This window comes from Malurus melanocephalus, unplaced genomic scaffold, assembly GCF_030028575.1.
Source record: "Malurus melanocephalus ecotype Western Australia unplaced genomic scaffold, MMel_1.1 scaffold_853, whole genome shotgun sequence".
In the NCBI taxonomy this organism is placed as follows: Eukaryota; Metazoa; Chordata; class Aves; order Passeriformes; family Maluridae; genus Malurus; species Malurus melanocephalus.
Window position 1 is genome coordinate 119,870 of NW_026624085.1, and position 17,882 is coordinate 137,751.

At 43.1% G+C, this 17,882-nt stretch overlaps 1 protein-coding gene across 1 annotated transcript; it reads right to left on the reverse strand.

Moving 5' to 3' along the window:
- Positions 1 to 4,394: 4,394 nt before the first annotated feature.
- On the reverse strand, positions 4,395 to 17,861 carry SLC13A5 (solute carrier family 13 member 5). Its single transcript, XM_057385669.1, has 11 exons — positions 17,801 to 17,861; positions 14,757 to 14,885; positions 13,846 to 13,982; positions 13,244 to 13,458; positions 11,805 to 11,976; positions 10,538 to 10,660; positions 9,794 to 10,006; positions 8,910 to 9,031; positions 8,547 to 8,665; positions 7,229 to 7,390; positions 4,395 to 5,327 (listed from the first exon to the last, which is right to left on the reverse strand). Exons 2-11 carry the CDS (start codon positions 14,853 to 14,855, stop codon positions 5,199 to 5,201), a joined length of 1,491 nt encoding a protein of 496 aa, XP_057241652.1. The 5' UTR covers positions 14,856 to 14,885; positions 17,801 to 17,861; the 3' UTR covers positions 4,395 to 5,198.
- Positions 17,862 to 17,882: the final 21 nt, after the last annotated feature.

Below are 17,882 nucleotides of genomic sequence, written 5' to 3' on the forward strand. Positions count from 1 at the left end.
AAAAAAAAAAAAACAAAACAAAAAAAACGAACAAAAACACAACCAAACAAAACAAAACAGAAATTCCAACATTTCTGATTTCTGACTGTGTAGCCAAAGCAAAATATTGAAGTGAAATAGAAACTTTCTCCAGAACAATCATTCCTTAATTGAAAGATTGTGTTAACTTTGTTTTGGATAGAAATTTGATCTTCAGCTGGCTTTCTAAAATATTTGCTAAGACCCAACCCAAGTTATTGTTCTCAAGGAATAGCTCAAAGAAAACTACAATAAATGAGATTTAGTATCTGGAACATAGAGTCCTTTTAAGAAAATGTCTTGTCTATAAAAAATGTTTTATGAACATTGTAATGAGGCTCACATTCTGGCCTAGAACAGYTTATGAAAACTCATTGAAGTGCCATGTGCCAAATAAGACTGGGAAATAATTTTGTGTGGGTTAATAAAGCACTGAAGTAAATTGGGGAATAACATCTTTCCTCTGACAGAAGAAACAGTCTCTTTCTTATGGCCAGAATCTACAGTCCTAGATGTAAATTTACATTTACACCATAATGAATGGGCAGCTATTGACTTAGTATTCCAGAAAAACCTAAAARGGCAAAATATAGTTTCAGTATAGTCAGCTCTGTTTCTAAACAACTGCTAAACGTTGTATGAAGCAGTCCCCAGTCACMTCAGGGCAGCATGCCTCCCTTTGCTCTGTGCTCCCAATGGTGAGGTGTTTTCTGTTCCCTCAGAATTTCTGTGCCAAGCAGAGTCTGCTGCACATGGCAAACCCTCCCTGTACCACAGATCCTCCMCACAGGGGCCAGCACAGATCCACCAAGGGGAAGGTTGGATCTGGTGCAGAAGAGCTGCCRCTGGGATGGTTCTTGCAGGCAGAGCAGAATCAGCACCCTGACATTAAACCATGCTGAGCCCAACAGTCTGCTGCACACACTGGTACACTTGTGGTGCAGATACAAAAGTGTTGGAAGACATCTCAATGGCACAGTGAGATTGATCAGACTTATCTAAAGTCACACATTTATTCACCCACCCTGGAAAACATTGTGAAAACTCTGTCACTTGATCCGAGTGCTCAGATTTCATTACAACCCACTTCTTCACATATTTAGTACAGACATTTGAGGGGAAAAAGTGATGTGAAGTATGTAAAAATGTATACGAAATGTCATTACAAAAAGGAAGAGGTGGTGTGTTAAGGAAATACTGCTGCATTTTGGCTAGGATTGATTCAGTGATCTATTTTTTTTCTGGGTTGATTGTCACCAACTGTCCAATTCCAATTTTCTCAGCAAATGTTGGGTTTGGCTACAACCAAGTTATTGCTTTTTCAAATGGTAACACACCTGAGCTGGAAAACAAAGGCTGAATAAGCCAAAGRCTGAGTTCAAGTGAGATCAGAACTCAGCTGGAATGCACCAGCCACTGCTCTGAATTCAGTGGATGACACTCACAAATCTGAACCGCTTTTCAACTTGAGGACTTCTTGATCAAATAGAGAATGCAGAAAGGTTTTTCTTCTCTATTTCACAGATCTAGATGTTCAACACATGGATAGGAAATACCTTTGTTCTTCCTTTGTGTATTTTCTGGTAGTTTTGTCATTCATGAGCTCAATTCACAATTGYAGAGCATGCCCCATCCCCAGGCACTGTGGGAACAAGTTTGCCACTGGTACATGAGCAAGCAGAAGCCCTGTGAGACAGCAGCCCAGATCACAACTCTGCAGGTTTGGGACACTCAATATTTGCAGAAACAGCATTAGCAACTTGGTATTTTGGTAAATTGGTATTTTGAGAGAAGAAAGGAAAAGGCAAGGATCCATAGAGAGTGAGCAGAAAATAAGAAAGCATTAATTTAGCTCCTTAGAGGCAGCAGTGCCAGCTGGCCAGCTGACAAGACTCASTGACCACGAGAAATCACACTCTGCCCTCGGACGGTAAAATGGGAACTGTTTGCTCACTCGGGGTGGCCGAGTAATGTGCCCTGACAAAGCCCACACTGGGGATCCTCCCATGTTTTCTGTGGGTGCTGGGGTGTTGTTTTAAAGTGGGGGGATTCTTTTATGMCACAACCTTAAGACCATCACACTTCTTCACCTAAAACAATAATCCTTTGATAAACAACAAAATAAATGCCATGCCCAGTAGATTTCCATCATGACACTTATCCTGCAGTGCTGAAGGGGGCTGTAAACCACTCCAGTCACAAAGCAATTGCCCTTGCATTGTCCATTGTAAGTAAACCATATTTATTCAGGGCACTGGAACAGGACACCATGCATGCTTGATGATGAAGAAAAGGCTGCTGTGCCTGTTCCATTGGAAAGTTTGTAAAACATTAGTCTTAAAAACGGCTTGTGTTTCTTAGATTCTCATAATCCTTTACTCTGAAGTTAATCAGACCATTTGTAGAGTATGCCACCTGATTTGGACCACCTAAGCCTCTTCCAAGGTGCAAACCTGAGTTATYACTCAGCTGACAAAAGAGGAGAAACCACTGATATTCAGGTCTGAAGACACTTAAGAGTGGTATCCAAATCTCTGCTTTGCATTGATTCACTACGTGTACCCTCCTGGATCTGTCTGAAGCAACACCATGGCACAGTGGAAACTAAGGCAAAATCAAGTGGTCCACTGTGTTACACAGGGAACAATCCATGCTGGAGGGGAGACAGTTTTAGAAAGTTTTTATTTGCCAGACTGTAATTCTGCAACCCACACATTTAAATTAAATACAAATCAATCTCGGGATGTCATAAAAGTGTCTCAAAAAGAAACTCCTATTAACAGTACAGAGAGGTGGCACATCAAGTACATCACAGTTATAATAAACCAAACCCTCTTTATTACCCCACATGCACGCTTCCCCTGGCCCAGCACTCCTGACCATAAATCACACTGCGTGACTGTTGATGAAAATAGCATTTGCTTCCTTCTTGTCCAGCAATAGAGTGAAGCTTTACCATAGATGAGGTGAGGGAAATTTCTCTCCTCTGAGAAACTTTCAGAACATTCCTTTCTGCAGACATGACAGTGGTGTCTGTCCTAGAGCTTTTAGCTGGAGCCAGTTTTAGAGGTGTTTTGGTCTGCATGAACTGAGATAGCCAAGCTCAGCGTCATCTACCCATACAAGCTCCCTTTAACTTGTAAGACAGAGCAGAGCAAGCATTATGTATCTGGCAGCAAGAACATGTTCCCACATTGTTGAAGTCAATCAGAAGACAGAAAAAAATCCCTTTCTCAAATGCGTTTGGGTACTAGAGATGRAAATCAGCGTTAAGTGGTGACTGCCAAGGACAGAAGGTGCTCAACTCTTTCTGGTTTCACTTTCTTCAAACTAATACTGTGGTTAAGTTTCAGGTGGTGACAAATATCAGTGAGCAAGCCACTTCTTGGCACTAGAATGGGCCTCTTCCTTACATGGACTGTGCAAGTGGAMGTATGTTTATCCACGTGCTCTACCATTCCCTGGAAGAAGTATGAGGCTGCAGCACATGCAGCCAGCTGGGTAGACTGGGAGCCACTGGTGGCACTCAGGAACAACATTCAGCACAGAGTTTATGGTGCTTAGCACCCTGAAAGAGCACAGAAGAGAAAGGCACGAAAAATATTTAAAACAGTTTTCTGCTCAAAAAAGCACCTGGTCATTTTGTGGATAAATATTTTCCTCACTTTTAGATAAAAATGTATTTTTCCAGTTCCATAAAGAACGTTCCCATTAATAACAGAACTACTGAATCCTACACACAATACTATGCTATATGCCAGATCTCCTACACAGAATTCTATGATTCTATAACTTACACTTTGCACTCCTTATCATGAGGTGGGAAATCACCCTGGATGCAGAATTTGACCCTTATATCCTCACAACACCTTGGTGAGGTAGATCGGTTCCATGACATCTTCTTTAGGAGGTGAAATAGGCAAAAAGAGGTGAACTGATTTGCACGGGGGTACACAGCAAGTCTGGGAGCAAAACTCAGGTCATGCCCGCAGATCTTTCCACTGCAAGACACTGCTTTACCTCCCATTGACCCCCATCCCCAGGGCTGAAGGAAAAGCATCCATGTACCATTGACAAAATACACCCAGGCCAAAACCAATCATTCTRTAGATTACTTCTATAACAGAAATGGCACAGAGGTGCTACAAACCACTTTTCTCACAAGACATGAATTCCAAAGTACACAAGACAACTCCCATTGCTGTCAGTCARTACAAGCACTAAAATCTGGGGCCCTAAATTTTTACCAGGTCATCATTAGAGCCTTTTTTGTGTCTTGACTCCAYTCAAAAATTCCAGAGTTTATCAACAAGGCACATCAGGGGCTAATCCAGGAACTTCTGCAATAGGTGTGAAATTCTGTAGGCCACTGGTCATCGCCAGGCTGGCACTCAGGAAACACTGGCTGGCATGTGAAATCACATCTGGGACTGAGGGAAAGGCTCCTGACCCTCTAATTACCACAGTGCCAGAAACACAGAGCCAGTCTTAATGCATCATTGTCTGAGACATCAGCTGAATYGTGACCAGCATGGAATTATCTCAATCCTCAATAAAGGTATCTAAATGCAGTCAGACTTGTGAGTGTAAACAAGGCACGAGAAAGTGTGTTGGATGTTGACTTGGAAGGATCCCACCACATGGCTTAGGCCCAACTGGAATATAACAGAGCATAACATCACACACCCCAGCTTCACCAGACAAGTGAAAACAGGGGTTCCTCCATACAGCTGCTGAGTGGTAGCTATAAGGAACAGGTAAGGAATGCTCAGTCCCTGCCTGAGTGCAATGTTCAATGCTAATGGTTTACAAGTGATATAATAGTTCACCAGTGATACAATAGCTTAAACTTTTTGATACAACAGCCTTCCCTCTCTTTATTTGAAGGTTTGATAAATCCTAATTCTTGACCTTGGTTGGAGGTACAACGGATCACTTGGTCATATTATGACCCAGATCCAGATCATACACATGATCCCTAAGGTTGAATAATCAAAAACACTTTTGGCTCCAGCCGGAGTAAGTCTGGGTTGGTTCAAACCTGAACTGGTGTGCGACTGCTGGGAGGCAGCAAACACTTAACACTGGATCTGAAGTGCTGATGAGACTCTATACAGGACTTTGGGCARTAGGGAGTAGTAAGGGTCATTTCCTTGTTCAACACATGAATTCTTCACTGTTCACTGGTTTGTTGTGCTATTTGCCCAGGTTGGGAATGTGTCCAGCTCAAACATAGGTCTTCCCCACGTGTTGATGGCCAGTGTGACGCAGAAGACTCCAATGATGTTCATCACTATTCCAGATCTAACCTACGAAGGAAAAATTCCAAACCAACAACGATAACCAAACGCCAGTGCAGCAAGTCCAAAGCAGCAACACCCAAATACCAACACAGCAAACTGTGGCAAGGCCTACTTGTACATACACAAGAAAGATGGTCAAATAAATCACAGAAATAGCCATATCCACTGCCTTATGCTCTTGCTTAGCTGGAAATACCAGGGAACACACTGTGCAAAGCCTTTGAGCACTTTGCTACATACATAACTAGTCTAGGAGCTTTAAAGCATGTATAAGAAGTTGCTCTTATTAGTTAGGAAGCAGCTTACACCCTCTTCAAGTACCCAGTTAGAAAACCAGTAACGTTTGTGTGTTCCACCCAGAACCTGCCCTGTGTGGTCTGGCATAAAATCAGAGGATCAGAGACGAGGGCTGCTGATTGCTGCTTTCTGCTTTCAGCTGCAGTGGAGACAAGGCCTCAGACACTTGCCAAAACCCCACAACACTGCAGAGCATGCCTGCACTTTAACCCTTCAGCTTTCAGAGAATTATCACTTGTCAGTTTTTCATTTCACTCGGGCCCAGTCTATATGKCTGCCAAAGCCTGTGAGAAAGGTACTGTTACTTCAGAGATGCAAATTTTTATCACAATATTAACACTGCAGAAGAGAGTGGCATAGGGTGGTAATTACAGCCTGTAAGAGCTTCCTGGTACTTTGGAAATACTTGTCAAAGAAAAGAAATCTCTCACCATATTTCAGGAAGAAAGCAATGGAAAATTTCAGATAAGAGACAAGGCAATTATCTTACCATATCCAGRACACGGATGTGGCCATAAGAAAAAACGATTGCATTTGGTGGTGTTGCAACAGGCAGCATGAAGGCAAAGGAAGCACTGAGAGTACCAGGCAGCATCACATACAAAGGATGGATCTTGACAGAYGCAGCCTGCAATGGAATGGAGAGAGTGTCACCCCAGAGGGGTTCCAAAAGAAGAGCAAAAAGGATCAATCTACCCCAGACCACCSAGATATATAGGCTTATTTTCTTTTCTTATATTACATCACCAGAATAATTTACAAACATTTTATTCTGAAATCCATATGTGCTTAAAGAKAATTTTGCTGTAATTTCCTGTCCCGTGATACTTAAAAACAAGGCTTGATTCTTTCATGTTGTTTGTTTTGCTCTATGGTATAATTTGGAGTTCTGGTCAAATATATCCAACAATCTTTTCTTTGACCTCRGACCACCCTTTTTCCATGGAACACAGGGATCAGATTATAATTACTAGGCATGCGGAGTGACACCCTTAGACTTTACATAAACTCTGTGGATTCAGAACCTAAAGTCAATTTAAGTCACTAATAGCACAGTACCTTCATTGGGGTAATTTTACTTTGATGAAATAGTCTAGAATAAAGTGTTTGTCCTTTCCTAATTAAAGAATAAGTAAYCTATTTCCCCCTTTATACCACAGTTTTGATTCTGCTCAGAAAAGACAGAAAAACTTACCAGATTTTCCTCCCTAAATTTTAAGATTGTTCTGAGTTTCTATGAGAAATGACMCATTTCTAATAATCGAGCCTATCACTTTGTGTATTTCAGCACAAAATGTGAAGATAAAACATTCAAAGGCGTCCTCAGAAAGTGCTGGATTTTGTTTTGGCTTGGGCTTTACGTGTGCCTGTTTTTCCAGTTCTAAGTTGATGGTTCAAAATACCAGAAGTAACTGAGGTTTGCTGATCTGTATTGAAAACGTGGCTCTCACTTCACTTTTTCCAAGGCCAAGGCACACACCTTACAAAAGGCATGACTTGGCTTCKTTAATGAGGAAACACTTGAGCAATGCCCAAGACAATGAATATTGCTTTGGCACCAGTTTGACTCTGCTCTCCCAGCTGACAGGGCACGGTTGSAGTGATCTTACCATGGATGAAAAGACGGGCAGGAAGAGCGTGGCGGTGGCCACGTTACTGGTGCACTCCGTGAAAACAGCTATGATGAGAGAGAGCACGGTTGCAATGGCCCAGGGGGGGATAGATCCCAGAGGAGTCATTTGGTGACCCAGCCAAGCTGAGAGCCCAGAGTTCTGACAAGAAAAAAGAGGTTTCAGTGAGGTTTAGAACCCCTGACTCACAAACAGGAAAGTCATGTTATGTGCAACATTCCTATCAAATAAYGCTAAAGGAGTTCTGAATGATACAAACACCATCCAGGAAAGCATAATGATCTGTCACCAAACCTAAAATAGATTAATTGCCTACTTGACATACTATGGAATCCCACTTTTCTGATTCTTSTGGAAACCAAATACTTGCTCACACGTAGGTTACAAAATTATGGCTTTCTTGCTAAACAGAAAGCATTGTTCCTGAGGCCATTGCAAATACCTAATGTATGGCCCAGAAGCTTTCAGGCACCTTTTTCTAAGGTTTCTGAAGGTTTTGATTCTGTATGAATACTCTGTTATAGGAACACAGTCAATAGTTGATATAAACAGGTTACAAAACCTCTGACTTGATGGTTTTTAATGCTCTGGTGCTTTAATCATTTATGTGTGATGTATGCAGATGAATGTAAAACCCCAGAGCTTTAATTTGCCCCATGGTTTRAACCTAATTAGCCACAAAACTTAGATGTGAACAAGAATTTCTCCAAAGTATGACACTACTGATAGCTAAGGCTTGCTTTGRTTAGGGGTATTTTGACAGTGAGGAAGGAAACAATATGGTTCACATCGAGATTCTTTCCTGTTTTGTGAATTTAGCTGCCTTTTCTGTGAATTTATGAACACAGGATCAACCTATGATGTTCTTTCCGATCACTTTGGTAGTTGTTTTGGTGTAAGTCTGAAGATATATAACCTTTAAACAAATTTCAAATGGTTCAGAAAACCTTACAAGTGTTATCTATACTTCCATTTTTCTAGCCAGGGCTGGGATTAGGATGAYTGATAAGTAATAAGAAGGGATGCTTTTCTGGACAGTCTAGACCATGAAATCCCAACCTACTTGGCAGTCTCCAAGAGGTAAGATAAATCAAAGAAACTTGGTCAGAGCACAAAAATTCCTGAAAAAGAGYCACAAGCATTCACCTCTCCTTGGTTTTTGCGAATTTAGATCTGCCTCCAGATCCAAAATTCTCTACTGGGTTTGGCTTTGGGTGCATGCCCAGTAATACAGGACTAGATAACAAACCAGGGAAGTTCGCCTTTGAGTCAGAGAAAAACAGATGTCAGGACATACTGCGCTTGCATCAGCCAAAGCAAAACCTCCTCCCAGCAGCAGCACAATGCTCCAGGGCATCTTCCTCTGAACCACATTCCAGTCTAGCAGCGGGGCTGATAAAAATGGCTTTTTTATATCTGAAGTGAGAAATGAAAAGCAGAACATGTTTTAGGAGAGYGAAGACACTTTGTCTCCTGTTGCATGAGATCCCATTGGGCAGATGCACATTTCTGAGAAATGAGGGTACCACACATGAGCGTGGTGCTCAGATCTGCCCAACCAGGGAGGGAGGTGAGCTGCTTTAAAGAACTGCATGCAAATCCACTGCATGTGTCTGCCTTGTTAGCTGTTTCATAATGTTACAATCCCTCTTTTAAATACCTTCTTCASTCTGTTCAGGGTCAGACATGCTTGGATTCCAGGCTATGAATTTGGGCTTATGAGCAGGAAGGATAAACAGTAGCAGGGCAATAAACACAGCAGGAGCAGAATCAGTGATATACCTAATGAAAAAAAGAGAATATTGCTTAAAAAATGGACATYTTTCTCCTAGAAAAGGGCTGCCTTCCAGCATTATAGTCACTGATCTTTGCCATCCCATTTGGGGCTTGAGCAAAATGGGTCATAAGCTCGTGTCTGAGTCTCTGAGACCTCCCACAACATAAAATCCGTAATAAAAGGAATAAGCTACAACACACATTAATAACCAGAGTCCCAACTGACAACAGCTCCTGGAGCAGGGCTCCTTCTTTGTGCTGAAGCCAAGATTCAACAGTTGTATTTCAAAGACAGACCTCTAAAGAAATGGTCTCAATGATAGTCCCAAAATATATTTTAAGTTCTTAACATGCCATACGTGAACACTACAGAAAGATGCCATTCAAAACAATTTTCCAGTGAGTTCTAAGGCATTGGTTAGAGGTAGTATTACCAATTATTCAAATGTCACTGCAACTTATTGGAGCTCATACAAACAAAATACCAAGATGTACATCAGTGTGACTGAGACCAGCACTACACAATTTTCTGTTCCTTTAGGAGGTTCAGCTTGCTCCATGTCTGTCTCCCACCTTCACTGCAGTACAAACTGTCAAGCCATAGATAATTGGTGATGTCAYGTACAAGCCACTGGATCAAGCCCAGCAAACACACCGAGTCAGGAAAAACTGGAATTAATGACCCCACATTAAAAGTGGAATGTATGAGCAAGGGAATCTGATTAATAACCAAGAGGGTAAAGATGGGAAAAAMCACAAAAAACTTACTTTTCTCCTTCTGGGAAGAGCCTGGTGGCCCAGCCTTTTACAAAGCCTGGGTGTCTGGAAAACCACAAGAGCACCAGCAATACAAACATGAAGAGGACATTGAATTCCGCATAAGAGATAGGRCCTAATTTCTTCATTTCTGCCTTCAGCACATCATATGCAGCTTTTTCTTTGGCAGTTCTCTCTGTCCCACAGCCCCAGCTTTTTTTAAAGCTTTGGGAAAAATGGAGAAAAAAATACTGTAAGTATGAACATATCAGAGGGATTTAACATCCTTATCACTCTGAAGCTGTCATTCCTGGGGACACAGACTACAGCAGAGGCCAAAAAGAAAGAAATTACAAGTGTCAAAGTATTCTGTGGGGACCTTCCAGTTCTCACAGAGGAATGGGGTCTATCAAAGGAGGCCAATTTGGAGTAACCTGGGATGAAAAACTCAGATTTGAATCAATGGCTGCAAACCAGCTATGCCAGCTCTCCTAGGGCTGAAACTCAAGGGTGAGAGATTGAAAAATAAATGGGCAATTCTGTCTGAARATGAAGAATGTACAAGGCTTTTCCCTTAGTGCACCTCCCATGAACAGAAAAGGTTTCCAGACCTCAGAAGTTTCTGAGAAATGGACCTGCTCTGTGCTACAAAATCAGTAACTTGTCAGTGCATTTGTTCTACCCAGATGTCTGTGTAAGCTGATCTGCACTAACTTTCTGAGGGGCTTATACAATATTGTGTAGATAAATACTCACTTGAGTCCCATGAAGGAGCACTGTAACCACAGCCAAGCTAGCACCAACATCAGGATCATGTTTGGGAATGCAAATCCAAACCAGGAAGCAAAATTCACAATATCATTGTTGTTGGGGTATAACCTGTARAGAAATGACTTTCTGTATGAATGTCAAAAGATGTAGTAATCTAYTCTCCCTTTAGTATGTGCTGGTGACAATTCTATGTGAAAATCTAGGACAACAATTACAAGCAATCAGAGGCAACATCCAAAGCCAGCTGAAGCCACAGGGGAAGGCAGCCTGATTTCAGAGCAGAGCTTAAATGATCCTCAGTTTCCCCTGTGTTTGACTTTGATGCATACAGAAGCTTATGTTGATATTTTAGGTCTTGGTAAGATAAGTGTGGCTGAAAGATTTCCCATAGATTTTAGATACCTTTCACTTCCAACATGCTTGCTCATTTATCCCAAGAGAGRATGTTTTTCATTCCTCCCAATTAATTCTAAGAAAGCAAGAAATGTCTTTCCTGAAATTAATACCTGTACTTCTGCTGCCTTCAACAGAAGAAAAAGTTGCTAGTTGGCTTGAAACAATGAAGACAGTGTTTAAGAATGGCAAATTTTGCTCTTCCCTGTCCACCAATAAGGATCAGAGGACAAATATCAAGAGCAAACTTCCAGCAGGTGTGAAAATCAACACAAAATGTAGCAGCTGAGGCTTGAATACTCGCAACACAAGGCAGCAATGTCGAGGGACTGATGAGGMGTCTGCAAAATTTCCACTGCAGATTAACGCATGGAAAGCAGCTCCCAAACCCAGTTTAGCAATGAGAGTACAACACAACAGTGCAGTTTTCACAGCTGTGGCATGGAGGAACACGTTATAGGAAGGACAAAGCTCCTTCCAGCTCTCTTCAGAGTCTTCATGATGAGAGGTAATCTACATTCTTCTGGTGCTCCTCACTGCAATTCCTTTTCTGATGTGCTGTATTTCAGTTGCAAAAGAGGACACAGAAGAACCGAAATCTCATAATCAACCATTCATCTGTCGATTGCCAGCAAGTATTTCCAATTTTCTCAGAAGACCTATAATTCCATCACATAGCTTCCTTTTAAGAAATGTCGAAGCAAAAAAGATGAGGCCCAACACTTCATACACATTTCTCACTCTCAGTTCCCCAACTCACTGCTTAAAATTCACAACTGAAATTGTCATCTAAGACCAGTCAAGTGGTCACAGGAATAGCATGACAGTGTAACTAAAAGAAGCAGCAAGAATGACTTACTGATTCATCTGGCCTTTCAGTACCATGTTTGGTCCTGTTCCAGTGAGTGTGGCAGTTCCTCCTATGCTGGCAGCATAGCACACACAAAGTGTCATTCCCTTGCATATATGCTTTCTCATGTTCTTTTCCTCAGAAACTTTGGGGTCATCAGGGACTTGTCCATTGCCTACAACTAGACACAAAGAAAATTACTTCCCTTAGATAAAGCTGGAAAGGTAGAGAGTTCAGGATACGGTCTGTAGGCTCAGTGCTTCCAGTTTGTATGTGCCATTTATTCTAATTAAAAACCCCACAGACAGGTCCCTAAAATATTTTGCACTAATTTTCATGAGGAGCTAAAGAAAGAGGCTGACAGTCTTGGTTTACATGATCCAAGGATRCTGTTGTCCACATCAGTGCCACAGCTCCTCAACAGTAATTTCTGGATTCACAGAGAGCTTTACCTCCAGCCAAACATTGTAGTCACTGGAACCATTCAAATCCCACAGTCAGAACCCAACTAGCTTTAACAGGTATGAATATGGGCAGAAAAAAACCACTGAAAACCAAATCCTTGCTTGGCATAACTGAATCAATATGTTATGTCAGTTTACAATAACCATGAAACTTTACTGCTGTGTCCATTGTTCTGAGGTGAACACTCTAATCTTGAGATCTGACCATCCTCATGGAGTAGAACACAGAATTTGTGGCAATTATAACCAACTCAACAATATCAAAGGGTATTTTTTGCACACTCTTAGTATCTTCACCATATTTGGCGTCTGATCTTTAATCATATTTAATAATATAGCCCTCTGTAACAGCACAGCAGAACAGTGAAATGAGAGGGACGGTTTGTGCGCATATTTCAAATTAAATGAAACCTATTGCACAACCACAGCATTGGCACAGGACCTTGAGAAATCAATCATCAGGGTAAGATCACACACAAGCAGTTTGTCTCCTGTGAGTCAAATTACACCAGTTCCTCTTTTCCATGTGGCCTTTAAAGCAGTCCTCTTTCTTCTCCCACCTCCATATACAATCTGGTCAACAAGCAGATATTTATTACCCTGGAGCCAAAATAGATTGTGTTTACATGTTTTTTTTCTAATAGTCCTACATGGCTTAGAAGCTGAATCCTCACTGATAATCACAAGATTTAGAATGTGGGCGTTATTTCAACAGGATATGCTTTTCACTTTCCTAAACAGGCAGTTAAGTGCAGGGAACTGAGGGAGGATGACTCCAGCTCAAAGGAAAGAACAYAACCTGTATGGGATCTAGCACTAGCATACAAAATGGCAGCCATCAAAATTGGAAACTTTTGTAAAATCTAAATGTCATGTATTAGGGGATTTCAGTCATGTTACCATCTTCTTTCCCTGAAAGGGTACACTGCACTCCAGGCTGTAGCACGTTCAGTGGCATAAGCTGATTGGTGAGCAGGCCCTTACCATGCACTGCAGTGCACTCTGCTGTGCTCTTCTCCTCCAGCTCGATCACTGCATTTGTTTGCCCAGTTGCCTGTTCCATCATGGTCACGTCGTGCTCTGTGCTGTCCATTTGATCCAGGACAGCCTGGACAATGGGAACCATCATGGCAGTGGTGGCCGTGTTACTGATCCACATGGACAGAAAGGCAGTGACTATCATGAATCCCAGCATCAGGCTGAAAAGAGAAAAACACAGAGGGGAGAGGAAGAAGGTGAATAGATGCTGCTAGGCTTTGTAGTCTCTGTAATTTGGAGAGCAGAGCCTGGACAGGGATGTGTGCAGTGTCCAGAGCACGGCCAGACCGTTCTAGGACAGCGCTGCCACCTTCACTGAAGGAATCCCATTGAGTGATTAGGGCTGTCATAACTTTGTCCCCAAGGGCAAGCCTCTACGATTTAGTCAGATGCTAGTTTTGGATAAAGGACAAATAATTCATCCTGAAAGCTCTGTGCAAGTACAGATAAAGAGGTTCTTGAAGGRTCCTTTCTCTGCTGACTGCTAAAACAATCCCTAGGCCTCTTCTAAACTAAGAAATAAGGAATAAACAATGTAATACTCTTACAGTGCAGGTTTCACCCCAAGAATCAGAAGGACCCTCAGTGCAATCCTTTTGTGAAGATTCCATTGTTCAACAGARATTGCAACAATCAGCCCTCCAACAAAGAGCATGTTTGTGTCATTTAGGTACTGCAAGCACACCTGAAAGACAAGAGAATGTAAGAGGGGCCCAAATGTTGGCTCTTCCTTGTTTCACGGGTACATTTTCCGTCCCAGCCTCTCAAAGCCATGGACTGGGCCAGGCCCACCCCACACTGGCAGAAAAGGCAGCTGATGCCCGAGGGCTCCCTGTGGTTTCCTGAACCCTTCACTGCCCGTGGAGCTGCTGAATCGCCCGTGCAGGAGCTCTTTGTGCATCATTGTGCAAAATGACACCAGTTTCCTAAAACACTGCTAGGGGCTCAAAATATGCAAGGTGCTGAAATGTTGAGTTCCAAAATGTCTTTGCCAGCCCTTCAGCAATGACACCTGCCTTTGGCAGCCCGTTTGGCAGCAGTGAACCTGGCTACAGAACCTGAGTACAGCTCCTGTCCTGAGCTGAGGCTCTGGTACCAAAAGGATGAATTCTGGGAGGACACAGCCTTGCTGTGCACCATGCCATCTGTCCTCTCAGGAGTCTGTCCATGCACTTTGATATCTCCCAGAAGATCCATCAGCACTGCTTTCCCATGGGATAGGTTATGAACACACAAACTGCTGGCACTGGTGAGATGCTCTCCCCCAGGATCCACGCCCAAAACCACCCCTCAACCACTGCAAAGCCCCCACTCTTAAGAGTTGGGCAAATGTGTATGTAGTTCTGCATCTTCCCATGTAGGAACTCCAAAAACTAATACAGACTTGCTGGATAAATAATGATGAGGGATCAGAGCACTGGATTTCCCTGTATCAGACCTGAATTGCACAATTCCTTACTGATTTGGAGCTCTGAACTCCAAGCAGAGGGAAAAAAACCACGGGCATGAGGGAGGTGACAGCCAGGGGGATCACTTCAGTGCACCAGTACACAGCCATGATGATGATGATATAGGCACATTTSGCCTCCTGCAACATAATAGAAGACACATTTAAGCATTAGAAACTGTATAAAAGATAAGAAAAGCATTCGTAGCTCTTACAAGTGGCTCACATGCTCCATTGTCTCTAGTTTAACAAGTTATGCTGAATGAGGACCTAAACTCTTTTAAACCATGATATGAAGTCACTTGTATAGAAAGATCTGCTTAACCAAGAAGACCATAGTGTTTGCTTTAATCCATCCACACAAAATAAATGCTGTGAGAAAAACAAATCTTCCACAGCTGGTAAGTACCCAGTTTGCTGTGTGCAACTCTTGGCAGTTGAGGCTCAGAAGATTTTACATCTAGGAGCCAAAACCAGCAATATACAGTTAATTTTTTTCTAATTATTTCAAATTTCCCAGTGTGGATGATTAGCTTGCCTGAAATTCACAAGTCTTTGATGTCCCTCCAGTAACACACCTGTGCTCTGAAACCATTTCACTGAATAATTTAAAAGTTCTTTGCCTTTTCAGGTAACTCCTAAAGTAAAACTCTTTGACCTTTTTTTTTTGTGACTAGGCACATCAGAAGCATAAAACTACTTTCCCAAATCATACTGTGCCTACTGCTAAGGGGATTCCCTAGTTAGAGTTGTTGCAACCTGTCTTTTTGGGCTGYTGATCAGGCGTTTCTGTAGCCCAACCTTCCTTGGTTTGTACTCCAAATATTGTTGGGAGAAGCAAGCATTCATTAGCTAACAGTGAACTGTTTGAAAGCTGAAGTCAGTGTTCTGTAGTTCARTGTTTGCTCCTATTTAGGGTGTGTTTATAGAAATTTACTCTAMTACAACAAATGGGACTTTATTGCTAAAATAAATGGTGTGACAGTGACATTGAAAAACCGACATCAGATGATACTTATAAGTAGGGCTRTATTTTCCTTGATTTTGTTGGGAAGCTTAAGAACTAGAAAACAGCTTATGTAAGAACTTTTTTTCCCTCAGGTTTTCCCTCATGAGATTAATTACAGCACAAGTTTTAAAAAAAATATTTCTTCAGAGACTACAAGATACCAGACAGATCCTATTGAAGTCTCTTCCCTTTYTACACACAAGGTGAGCTCATGATACAATTCATGCTGTACTGCAGTTATGCAGAACTAGAACTGACTGTGGTTAATCTGTTGCTRGTATGAAAGACAGATAAACAATTATAAGTGAATAAAATTCAAACACTGGTTTTAGAAAGTAGAGAGTAAATAATTTATGTGAAGTTCAAAAATACAACCATGCTTATAAATTAACTCCAACAACCAYGGCCAATTCAAACAACCAGAGATCTGGAACGGAATATATATGTTTGTACTTATACCTGTGTCTATCTGTGATTTATGGGAACAGTCACAGAATGTTTCTTTGGTGTTTYTGTATAATTGACACAAAACACAGTGACCTGCGTCCGGGCTAAGAGATGAAAAAGCAGTCATTGACAGAAATACTCCTTTCCCATTGTGACATACTGTAATTTCTCAGATTAGACTAATGACACAATATGCCCACAAATAATGGCAAACTGAAGACATACTTAATTTTTTTTTGGAAATTATCTTTCCTAGTTTTGACCAAGGTAGAGCTTAACAGTCAGGARTTCCTCATTCTACAAAGCACCACGATTCAACTGAAAGGTCAGGCTGGCAGAGGTAGGGAGGTAAACCAGAAGGGCTGGCAATTTGGTTTATAAACACAGGTGAAATGTTGGTGTACCTTAAAACAAACTGAGCAATACAAGTTTCTCAGAAGAAAGGCTGTTTTTAGCATTAGAATAGCTTTCAAAGCTCTGGTAGGCTAGAGTACTTTGAACTGAGCTTTCATGCTTGGTCAAGAAGGCTACAAGATATTAAAGTCCAAATTTCCCTGTGTTATTCTATTTTTCTGCTGGCATAACTCCACTGAACGCAAAGGAGTTGTGCCATGCCATCCCTGGAGTGCGCTGGATGTGAATTGGAGGATRTGGCATTTGAAACCCTGACCAATAYATMCAACACAACGCCGGCTCCCGACTGCATCAGGATGGAGAACGTCACCAAAAAACATTCTGGGAGTAGCAGAGCCTCGGCACAGAACGGGGGGATGCACCAAAAACATTCTGGGAGTAGCAGAGCCTCGGCACAGAACTGGGGGATGCACCAAAAACATTCTGGGAGTAGCAGAGCCTCGGCACAGAGCTGGGGGACGCACTCCTGCCCTTCAGCCCACAGCCATCGCCACGAGATGATTCAGGGCAATTCCAAACGCGCCGGCCAGCGGCACATTGGCTCGTCTTGGCCCAAAATGAATTGAATGTAATGGGCAGGACGGGCTGGGTCCGTGGAGCCTGAGCCGGGCAGAGGGGGGATCGCCTGGGGTCAGCAGGGCCGGAGCCGGGCACTCCCCGGGCTCTCACCGGGCATTTACCGGGCTCTCACCGGGCTCTTACAGGACATTTACCGGGCATTTACCGGGCACTCCCCGGGCTCTCACCGAGCACTTACCGGGCTCTCACCGGGCTCTCACCGGGCTCTCACCGGGCTCTTACCGGGACCTTACCGGGCACTCACGGGGCACTTACCCGGCTCTCACCAGGCATTTACCGGGCACTCACCGGGCTCTCCCCGGGCACTCACCGGGCTCTTACAGGACATTTACCGGGCTCTTACCGGGCACTCCCCGGGCTCTCACCGGGCTCTCACCGGGCTCTCACCGGGCTCTCCCCGGGCTCTTACCGGGCACTCACCGGGCTCTTACCGGGCACTCACCGGGCTCTTACCGGGCACTCACCGGGCTCTTACAGGACATTTACCGGGCTCTTACCGGGCACTCCCCGGGCTCTCACCGGGCTCTCACCGGGCTCTTACCGGGCACTCACCGGGCACTCACCGGGCTCTCACCGGGCACTCACCGGGCTCTTACCGGGCACTTACCCGCGTGGGCACGGCGAGCGGCAGCGGCAGCAGCAGCAGCGGCGTGAGGAAGAGGATGGCGAAGGAGCGATACCTCAGCAGT